General features: G+C 31.4%; 2 protein-coding genes and 1 long non-coding RNA gene across 3 annotated transcripts in view; 2 read left to right on the forward strand and 1 right to left on the reverse strand.

Moving 5' to 3' along the window:
* Positions 1-4,156: 4,156 nt before the first annotated feature.
* LOC106102236 (ejaculatory bulb-specific protein 3-like) lies at positions 4,157-6,014 on the reverse strand. Its single transcript, XM_013281657.1, has 3 exons — positions 5,907-6,014; positions 5,133-5,320; positions 4,157-4,479 (listed from the first exon to the last, which is right to left on the reverse strand). The coding sequence occupies exons 2-3, from the start codon at positions 5,317-5,319 to the stop codon at positions 4,292-4,294; spliced, it is 375 nt and encodes a 124-aa protein (XP_013137111.1). The 5' UTR covers position 5,320; positions 5,907-6,014; the 3' UTR covers positions 4,157-4,291.
* Positions 6,015-8,549: 2,535 nt separating this feature from the next.
* LOC106102290 lies at positions 8,550-10,151 on the forward strand. The gene is made up of 7 exons (XR_001225560.1): positions 8,550-8,655; positions 8,785-8,836; positions 9,430-9,459; positions 9,596-9,622; positions 9,802-9,828; positions 9,945-9,962; positions 10,043-10,151. It is a non-coding gene; the product is annotated as an uncharacterized LOC106102290 (long non-coding RNA).
* Positions 10,152-11,323: 1,172 nt separating this feature from the next.
* The window catches only part of LOC106102228, a gene marked incomplete in the record, with an annotated part of 737 nt that continues 213 nt past the window's right edge, over positions 11,324-11,847 (forward strand). Inside the window, 2 exon segments of the mRNA XM_013281650.1 lie at positions 11,324-11,625; positions 11,695-11,847. Of these exon segments, the coding sequence (XP_013137104.1) occupies positions 11,584-11,625; positions 11,695-11,847 (195 nt within the window).

The following is an 11,847-nucleotide window of genomic DNA, read 5'->3' on the forward strand; positions in this document are numbered from 1 at the left end:
CAGTCAATTTACAAGAATTTGGTAGGACTGACTCTTGTAGTTTGAAATAAAACGAATTTGATGGAGAAATTAATAAGTCTGATTGAAATAAAAAAGTGCAATATGTTGGAAGCCCTAATAACTTTTGCATATCTTATCTTGTGTAGTATACAGTGCAGTTTTCGAACCCATTTTTATTAATATTTGTATTCATGTCAACGCTTTCCTAATTCGATTGGTTTCGGCGTAATGTCCGTATTTACAAGAAAAATTTACAATGCCCATACTTAATAATTTAAAACGCAACCGTATAAAGTAGTTTCTAAAAATATCAAATTGGATTAGATATTTTATATATATTTATTTTTTAAATATCTTTTTTAGGATATCTCTTTTCAAAACATGTCTGTGTTGCTATCTATGGTGGCCATTTATTCTACGCTGGATGACTTGCGATTTTATTACATAACGCGATACGCTGTGTCATTTCTTTGTGTGTAAAATGGTAAATTTTATTACGACTATTGAAAACTTCTTATGATATTAGCAATTAGCAACGTTGACTAAAGAATTTTTAGACTTCAACAAAACATTCAACCTTCGAATTTAGATGGAAAACATATTGTGATTTAACATTACTTGTAATATTTCTGTTGTTGCAAGTTTGCGAGTTTATTTAATCTTATTTGTTAAATATTGATTTAACGAAATTCTTACATCCAATTTCACCTTTACTAAGATGACTGTGGGATAGTGATGAGTTAAAGCTTAAACTACTTTTAGCTGATCTTAATGACGATAATGATTCTGTCTTTCACTTGACTGAATACTTACATACATCTTACTGTATCTTACTAATATTATAAATCAACATCATCATCATCCTCCTTATTCTACTCCCGTAGGGTCAGCACAACAGGTTTTTGTCCTCCAAATAACTCTATCATACGTCATCTCAGTCATCACTCCCTTTTTGATCATGTCACCTTTCACGCAATCCATCCATCTCTTTCTAGGTATGTGTACCCGTCCACACTCATAACTAACGTTCTCCTAGTAACATGCGATTCGTATTTCCATAACATGCGCATGCCATGCTAGTCTTTTACTCCTTACTTTCTCTACCACTAGGGCTATTCTCAAACTTACTCATTTCGTATCTACTAATATTATAAATGCGATAATTTATATGGATGGATGTTTGTTAGAGTATGACGCTAAACCAAAATAAACCATAGATGAAGATGAAGAGCATAGTCTGAAATAATATATAAGCTATTTGTTTTTGTTTTAAGAATCATTGGTAAGATGTATTTTAAAGATAATTACTTTCTTCCAAATTTTCGTGATAGATCGTAGTAGAATTTAACAGTTATTTTGGGACATTTTTTAAAAATAATGATATCGTCTCTTCGTTAATAATAATGTTTAAAAGCTAAACACAGCTTTAATATTTCGAATAGTTCAAGGATCGAGGTACTTAATTAATAGCTAGCAATGATAGGTTACGTCAATCATCCTATGAATAGATTGTCGAATCCTCTAGACGTTTATTAAAACGCTTTTTATAAAGAACCTAAGTTTTTACCACCTATGTATAAAAATTGTAACTGCAAAAAGATTTTGTAATGCGCTAATTGCAACTATTGTACTGAATGCATTTTGATGTTTATGTTACCGAGAGATTGTCAACTTCCCCAGTTTAGGTGGAATTAGATGAAAACCTGAAAGACTTAACATTTTAATACTGTTAAGAAGAAAATTAGTACCGTGCGGTAGAATTGGCGCAACACTAGATTGTCGGTATAACCGTCATGTCCCTAGCTGACAGCTGTCAATGTCATTAGAAGGATGGATGATTTGCGCGCATTCCTGACGAGTTCTCTAGTGGAGTGTTTATATTAACATCGCTAGTTACAATTATATTAATTGTTTAAAAATACTTATTTTCCTTCGTCGTGAGAACGTGGGTATTCCTGAAACTAAACTATCGTATAATAGTTTAGTCGCATTTTGATTAATATAAGCTTACTAGCTGTCGCCCCCGACTCCGTACGCGTGGAAGTTAAAGTGAAAACAAAAGTCAGTCGCTTATGTGTTCTTCCAAACTATCCTCTAAATTTGTTCAGCCGTTTAGGCTACAAACTCTAACAATAATGGATCCATCCATCTAAATGTTCGTATTTATAATATTAGTATGATGATGACAATGAATAATAAAATTCATAATTTATCGGTTACGTTAAAATCTTGTGCAAATTTTGATTATAATCTGCTTTAGAATTAGGATCAAGATAAATTTAATGTGCTAAAATCTCGAGGTCGTCTTTTGTACCTTAAAGCTCTGATGCGGTGATGCAATCACTTTTTTGCATTCAGAGAAATATATAAATATATCCAGTATCAAGTGAATTACATTTGGATAATGGATACCGTTTATGTTTATACAAAAATTCTGAGTAATTGAAAATCATAGTGAGCGATGAATTTAAATGAATCAAGATATAGCATTCTTTATTTTATTAGTAAATTTACGTACAATGTAGGAATAGAATAATAATACGTTTCCTTACAATGTATGGATATACATATCACAAACATGTACAATCAAACATAAGATACTAGCTGTTCTCGTGCGGCTTTATCGGCGTGAAATTATAAAAACTTAACTTTATTGTTTACATTTGTAAAAATTCTCATTTGCAAATGTCAAAATTCCCGTTACCATAATAACCTTGCTTCCTTAATGTTGGCAGCTTGTAGTTTATAGTCCCTTTCCCACATGAAGGTTCTCATCCAATTTATTTTCCCCTGAGTTTAATGGTGTAAAAATGTATAGCCTAAAACATGTCCTAAGTGTAGCGATTTTTATTACAGAATGAATTATTCAAAACCATGCTGTGAATGCTGATATCCTACGCCACGAAGTAATGTGTGTTTACCGCTTTTGTATATTAGTATAGATTGTTTTAACTTTACACAATTTTTGATTTAAACATTTGTAGTTCTTTTTATTAACACTAATTATAAAACTGGCGGTATTTAGTATCTGGTAGTACAGCTATGAATTAGCATATGTTTTCTTATATCAGTTAGGTTTTTTATTGTGTTTAAATACTTTTGTGTTAGTGCATATCAATCTTATGGCGTATTCAAATCAAATCGAAAACTGTAAAATAATTGAGGCACAGTTATTCTTTTATGAATGTAGTTTATTGAATGACATTTTACCTTATTATCATAATAAACTAAATCAAATCAAATCAATTCGAAATTACAGTGTCAATAGATAAATCATTTTTTCAGAATTCCCCGAGCGCCTTTTAAAAAGTATGAGCAAATATACTTAACTGCTAATGTCGTGGAAGTCTAATAAAAGGCGTCGGTGTTTCCGTATTACGAGTATATTTTTTCATGTTAATATACTTCTCTCCTTTATATCTTTCTTCTTACTATCTCTGCAATATTTTAAATGCAAAAGTTTGGATTTATGGATGGATGTTTGTCACAAGGTACCTCTAGAACGGCTGCATGGATTTGGATGAAAAGTATCGAACATGTTCTGAACTTACACATAGAATACTAAATAAGGTTTTTTAGACGACGCAGGTACGGAGTCGCGTGCCATAACTAGTTTACTGTAATAATATACTTTGCAAAATAGTTGTCATGTTAATTCTACAGAACAAACTTGCATGTTTATTATGAACAAAAATTTACTTGACGTCTTTTTATAAAAATACATGTGTTAATTTTTGACCTACTGAAACGTAGTTCGTATAGTATAATTAGTAGCTAAGTTTACAAATCTGTTAATATAAACTGGGTATAATATTTCAGACTAATTCTATTTTAATAATATATTTTCATTAATAACCCTCAATTACAAAGTTGCTTGACGACTTTCAATGTTATTAAACAATATTAAGGTTTATTAATAGGTCAAACAGTCTTGTAAAACTGGTCTAAAGTAAACTAAATACTGTATGTAAGACAACTGGTAGATAGATATTACAGCAACGTTAAAGTAGCGACGTTGTTGATTTCATTTTTATAAATCTTAAATGTTTTATGTTTTTTAGCCATTTACTCAATTTAGGAAAATTAAAACCTTGTTCCATATTTCCCATCTCAAAATGGAGAGTTTAATAAATGTTACGAAGTAAAAAAACAGTAATTATAAAACAATTTAATATATTTAATTTTGTAAATAATTAAAATTAATTCGTTATTAAATTAAATCAAGGTACATCAGTGATATTTGCATAAAAATTATCACATTTTAGCTATCAATGGTCTGGTGGTATTTGGTTTAATCCGACGACTGAAGGAAGCGATTGAAAGCCTCTTTGTACTTTCCCTTAGGGTCCTCTTGTTGGACCAGCTCCGTCCAGATCTCTGGCAACTTGGTCTGGAATCCGTGAACTACAGTTCTAACAAGCTCCCTTTGTTTAGGAGTGCATTTCGCGCAGCTTGTCCTCAAGGCCTCCGGAATTGTTTCTGGTGAAAATAATATTTTAAAATTTAAGGTAAGGTTTCCATGGGCAAAGTACATTAAAAACGTACTTGTATCTATTTTCAAATCAAGTGAGTGGTTTGTCGGTAGATTTCATATTTGTATTTCGTCAATAGAAACTCACGGTTATATATGCCATAAATTACGTCAGAAGAGAATAAACAAGATTAAATTATTCCGGGAATACATTGTCTATACTGAAGTCAAAAGAGCAATTACTTATAGTACTTAGTATCTATTATGCTGTCTTTCAACGAACTTTGTACTGTTATTTATTTATTAAACTGATTCACAGATAATAAAAATCAGAAGTTTTATTTTCGAGTCAACAATATCTTGTTCTTTATATTGAAACAAGCGTGTTCCGCTTCCTTGTTAACTTTTGAAAATAAAACGTTAAGTTCACAATAAGGATGTCGTTAAATAAATTGTTAACAAGACAACTTGGTGACATAATATTTGAAAATACATCGTTTGTCTCTTTCTCAATCTTGGAAAAATCAGAGATAGCAATACTTTTGGTATTGACCCTCAGTTAGTAGGCACTGTCACCCAATTTTTGTACAAGTTTCTGGAGCATACATGTCTATACAGCTAGCTGTACTTTACATATCCCGGAAAGATAACACAAACTTACTTTTGAAATCTGATCCCTCCGCTGTGCAAGGACCCTTGCTTAGGAAGCAACGTCCATAGTTCTTGAGTAATCTAGAGTTTTCTACGAGCTCTTGAGCATTAAAGTTGTCGTACTGTGCATTGTAGGTATCAGCTGGCGCGGCATACGCTGCTGCGGCGAGCGTACAAAGCAGGACGATAGTTTTCATTCTGAAAAAGATTGGAAAAATACTCGATTATTAAAAAGTTTTTACTAAAATGAATGAGAGGATGTTGAACCTTAAATCTGCATGAAATCAAATACATTTAAATTCCAAATTGAGTGCTATTTAATACGCACTACTGCTCTTAAACTGGATGACCAAGAAGTTGATTTTGTTTTGTTTGTAAGTATTTACTTTATTAATATTGTAAACTATATTTTTCCCAGGACTTCATCAGCGTGGAATTGAAAAAAAAACTTTGTTCTACATCTATGCCAAATTTCATCGGTATCCGTTTTGGCTATAACTCTAACAAACCTTCATCCATTCATCCGCCATCCATCTATCTAAACTTTCGCATTTATAATCTTAGTATGATGCGAAATTTTAGATGAATGGATGGATGGATGTTTATTAGCAGGTAACTCCAAATCGGCTTAACGTATTTGGACGAAATTTGACACAGATATATTCTCTGGAATGATGCAGTTTAAAACAACAATTACTCGTAGTTGATCTTACTAATGGAAACGTGCTATTTTAAAATCATTATTAAAATTGTGAACCAGTTAAAATTGTGTATATCTACTTACGTGCAGTTGTTGACAAGATCTTCCGATACTGAATTGATCACATCACGTCACCTCTTATATAGGCACGTAGGAAAACAAGGTACGAATTGGTCAGCAAACTGGCTGGATTTGTGCAAACACTGCACACTTTGGTCGACGTCTGACGGATTATTTTACTAAACTATTACACGCTAAATGACTCCTGAAGTCGATGTTGATGTTTGATTTTAGCCCGTACGTGATAATGACACGATTTAATGCAATCTAACATCCTTGTAATCGTTCCATTGTTGTATGTTGTCAACAAATTTATATCTACGTTTATAGTTAACACAGGTTAACTTTTAAACCAGACTAATCTAATGTCCTTCGATATCCATTTGTAAAGAGTATTGTTTAAAGAAATCAGTAGTGAATTTTCAAATACAAACAAACGTTCAATACATTAGTTGTATGTATTTAAAGTCGATGGGCGGTACTTTGCGCCATGTTGACATGAGTATTTTTTCTTTTAATTACATTACCATATGAACATTGACGTCAATAAACATATACGATGTGGTGGAGTGGATTAAAGTCTGAACGATAATTATACTTAGGTAACTATTAATTTATTGACAGTATACTTGTCTAAATAGTAATAGTCTGGCACAGCTCGTGTTTTCAAGCAATAGCAGTGTTCTCATTCTGTCCTACCTTATTTTGCTGCGAGAACCTTTGTAAGAGCCACGTCGTATGATTAAAGTAAACTAGATAAGGTAAACGAAAATTTCTCGAGATACATGTGGCTTTATCTACTACATATACTTGGAAGACTGCACATATTTATTGCTTTTTATTGTGACCAGCTAATTTAAAGTGTAAATTTCTGAACTATAGACTATGATCGGTTTTATTGGTATTAAAACTGTAGCATTTTGTCGTGCGAACGTATAGGTCGTATTTAATTATATCTTATGTATTTCCCAATAACCTAAAAATCTAGATTTTAAATCGATAACATTGTTAACTTGTTGAGAACCCTTGTTCTTCAGAGAAAAACTCAGTGTTATTTTTCCATTTTAAATTTTTCCACGGCTTTGTTCGATTTTATAGAATGTCACGGAATTAATGTTTAAACCGGAGCAATCTGACAGATCCACTGTTCCGGTTTACACGTGAGTCACAGCCCTACAAGTTTTCATAACCGTATACTACCTGCTGGGAAATCACCGCATAACATCGCTGCGCAAATGTTATTTTAGAAACTACTCTAAAGTACTGCTGTAGATGATGTAAATATCTATGAAGAAATATTTTTCTGCCAACAGAATAGATAATTGTTAAAAAAAACATAATTAGATCTTTTTAATTTAGAACCCACCCACGTTGAGTCTCAGCCGTCACTCTTCGACAATACTTGCTTATCAGTAAAACAAAAAACAATTAATAAATTAGTGATCTAGAAAATTACTACAATAAATTTGTTATTATGAAAAGCGCCTGTAGGTTTTCAATATCACAAAATATGTGAATCTACAAGTTAACGTAAACAATGGGGAGGACAAGGGAAAATGTTTTAACAACATCTCTCAATTAATCTGTTTTATTAGGCCTTTGCCACATGCCATTCTTCTCTAATCATAACAAAACACCATAGTAAAACTAACTTTTTTATGTTTTTTTTAAATTTTAAAATAAAATTTCGGACGGCCTTTTATCATGGCTTTATAAGGGTCACAATTTATGCCCTTGACTTGTTATAGTAATTAAACATTTCAGTTATTTTTAAATCTCACGTTTCAAGTACATGATCATGTTTATGTCACTTTAATAGTATTTCCTAGAATCACTCGAAATTTATTTAACGCAATAACTTCGTGACCTTTTTCTGTATGCGGAAAGAGTTATCGCCTTTGTTTTTATTTTAAGCAGATAGATATGTTCTTGTAAGCATTAAATATTAAATAACGAGAAGTCTTGAATCCCTTTATGTAGGTTTAATTTTTTTTTTAAATAACTTCATCAGGGTTTTTTTTTATTTTTTCGTCAGCTAGACAAGAAGGGTTGACAAAAACGTCGAAAGGTGACGTGAATGTCATCACACTTCGAGAGTTAAGTGCGCGCGCACAGTTATACTAAACTATCGCACAACTGTTTAGTCGCGCTTTGATTTCTATGGACTTACGAGTATATGGAGGTGCGCACGCTTCTCCATTTTTAGTTGTGCAACTAAACAGTTGAATTGGCAGCAAAACAATCTACAATCGCACAACAATTTTCCGATAGTTTAGTCAAAGGTGTACGCCCGCTCTAATTCTGAGTACAGAATATCGTGAAAAGATTTGTTTAGTTAACACTTTGAATGAAAACTTCGTGAAACAACTAGCACTCGAAATTCGAAGATATATGTTAGGTTAACCCACACTTGTCCAGCGTGGTTGAATAGATGATTAGTCATCTTAAATTAAGGAAGGATGGACGGTCTGTGGGAGTGAATCAGCTGACAACGACGACATATTGCTAACTGTTCATAATATTCCTAGTCGGTTCATACTCTGTCTTAATTTGAAATCGATCGGTGACTAGGGTCACAGAGTTCCATGATTTCTAAAAACGGTCCAAAATACTGGTTTATCGCAAGATGTCGGAATTATCAAAGTTTAAAGAGGTTATCAAATGTTATTTTGTTAATAAATGTGTCACAAGTATATAAAATTTATTACAAGAAAGCACAATAAATCTGATCAGTCGCGTTTATAGATTTGAAGAAAATATGTCTAAGTTTACAGTACGTATTAATTTATTATTTTGTGGTCAAAGGAAAAGAATGTATACTATAAGGAACTGACTTATTATTATTGTTTGTTTAAACTTTGAGGAAAACGAATTAAGACAACGTGATTCTAATTATTTTCAGGTTATTTTGGCTCTCGTAGCGTTGATCGCTATTGTGTCAGCGCGTCCACAAGGTAAGATATAACTTACCAAAATAAATACCTTTTAGGTAACATTTTTATCACTATAAGTTAAGACAATTAGTATAATATACCATAAGTTTCAAATACCCGAAAAATTGCTATAATTAGTCTCAGAATCAGCAGAGATAAAAGTAGAAATTTATTTAACTTGGTTTAATTCTTAATTAAATATTCTCAAGAACTAGCTAATATAATATAATATAGTGTATGCTTTTGTTAATCTTATTATTTAAGTGTTTATTTTACTTTGCACATCATCATTCATTACCTGCTAAACATCTAATTTGTATCGAAACGGTTAGCAGTAAGAAAACTCTATTAGAGTTATGCTCGCCTGTACAACCAACGCTTAATACTTATGTATTTTTTTTGTGATTGTTTTCCTTGTGTACAAAGTGTAAATAAATAAAATAAATAAAGAACTCAGACTTGACGACTTTTGTTAGTTCCACATTTCTCTCTTAAGTTACCAAAGAAATAAAATAGTTTAAAATAAAATGAACCCATCGATTTAAATAAATTATTATAGCAATATAGTGTCCAAACAAATTTACTCGTTGTTTAGACTTTTCTTTAATTTTCAGTGGACGTTGTTGACCAAGACCCAGGCTCAGGTGTGTATAACCGTCTAATTTAAATACGAATAAATTATCAGTATATAAACAACTTCACTTTTACGTGTTTTTGATAACTTTTTTGATACGATATCCTACCATTATTTTAATCAATATTTGTTCTTTTTATTTTCAGTTAATGTCATCGGTGGAGATGAACAAGGTATCGTAACAGACAGATTTTTTTTACTTTTAGTGTCTTATGTTATTTTTAATATGTGCTTCTTATTATTATTGGGAAATGAAATAATGCATGTTATCACATCTACAAATGTAATGATAATTTTTGGTTTTAAAAAAGTATTAATATTACCAATTCAAACTATTTTTTTCTCTTTCCAGTAAACATTGTCGACAATGACGATCAAGGTAATATATATAATCTTAATAAAGAAACTTAAGAGCCAATATTTTGATGTTATCGTTCATCTTCTTCTTTTTAAACTTAGAGTAAAATGTTAATGATTTTTTTCTTTTTATTTCAGTTGTCGTGGTTGAATCCTGTAAGTAAATTTATACTAATACTTTTATACGCGATTTGAAATGTCAATAAATTAAGTAATAATTGTAATGTTTTTTACAGCTGACCCCGTTTACGAACCGCGGAGGTGAAGTGCATTTTAATCTTAAATAAATTTGTTTTTATGTAATTTATGTAATATCAATATATTTTAATTATATGTATCATGTTATCTACGTTTTATTTCTTTCGATGACCATCGCCTGTTTTCATGGAATTTATATCTATACTGAGGAAGAAAGATTCGTATTTTTCTTTGTCAATTTCTTATATATTTCAATTATTATCTCAAAATTTACTGGGCCGTTTTCTAAAAAAAAATCTATCCTTAATAAAAAGCTACGTTCCCACTGAGTTACATAGGCTATATTTTTTACTGTATTCTTATATATTTAAATGGACAAAGTCAAGCAACAGAATAAATAAATTTAATAGTAAATTTCACTTTACGGTAACAAATAAAAAGCCAACAACTAATATAGTTATGTTAGTTCAGTTGAAATAGATTTGTGAAAATTATAATGCCAAAGGACCTACGCAATAGTTAAGTTTATAATTTAAAAGTTACTTCGAACTTCAAAAAGTGTTCGAAACATACTTAAAAAATATAATTTCAAATTCGTAGAAATACAGTGATGCTCCAAAACAATAAAAAGACACTTTAAATGCGAGTTCCGCAGGTTTTAATTTGATTGTTAAATTGCTTGTATAGATATTTCATGTTTTTGTAATTGATATAAATCCTGTTTCAATTTGTCCTTCAACAGTTAAGTGCAGCTTCTTTTAGCAATTACTTCTTTCCTGATTCGCCGACTATTAACGTAAATTATTTCGACTTTAATGTTTAACTAAGAAAGTTGTATTACAAATAGAACTCGTGCCTAGATTGAGCTGATTGTCCATGTTACTAAGTTTTAATAAGAACATATTATTACTTTAAATATTGGTACACTGTAAAAAGATATTGCGTTTTTTAAGGTTTTATGTAAATTGTTCACATGCTTATAATTCTTGTATATGTAATTATGTTTAAAACGTTAAAATCTCTTATTTTATCAATATACTACCTGTTCCCGTGCGGCTTTGTCCGCATGAATTAATGAAAACCTTATTTTATTGTTTACATTTCTCAAATTATCAATTGCAAATGTCGCTTTAATTAATATACGCTTTAATATAATAGTATAGATATATAACATTTTATATGTTTAAAAAACACGAGTTATTGTTTACATCTTAACAATCATTACAAATCAACCTTGAAATCAACTTTGTCCATATACGTCGACAAGAGGAAAATAAACAAGTTATAATAGTTACCTTTAGTCTCTATCTGATGGCGTTTAGATACAAACGCCCATAGAAATTGCAAATATACAAATAAATGTTACGTGTGCTCGTTAATTTAGTGCGGTATCGAGATAAGACCTATTGTGCTAAATGAAGCTGGTTCAATCGCGCTCAATGACATCACATACTAAAGGAGTCGCAACTGACTTTAATTGACAACGGCGCAGAGAGCGACCGTCGACTGTTCCAAGCTGACCTCGCTTGCGACACGACTTGCTCGCCTGATATAAAAATACGCTCAATTTAAAAAGAAAATGTCAACATTTATCGTCGGATTCATTTGCGCCATTATTTTGGTGAGTTTTAAACCTTTTAACAATGGACATTTTAATTACACGCACGGTTACTAACATGTTTTGTTTCAGGCTGTCGTCTTGATTGTATGGCTGGCGTACTACATGTTCTGTAGAGAGCGACACAAGCCTGAGCATTACCAGTACAGTATCGAAGATTTGCGAATCAGAAACATCGAGATTGCACAAGATCAAGACGATGGTGTAAAGAAAGAAGTGACGGCG

This window comes from Papilio polytes, unplaced genomic scaffold (genome assembly GCF_000836215.1).
Source record: "Papilio polytes unplaced genomic scaffold, Ppol_1.0 DF823923.1, whole genome shotgun sequence".
Classification (NCBI taxonomy): domain Eukaryota; kingdom Metazoa; phylum Arthropoda; class Insecta; order Lepidoptera; family Papilionidae; genus Papilio; species Papilio polytes.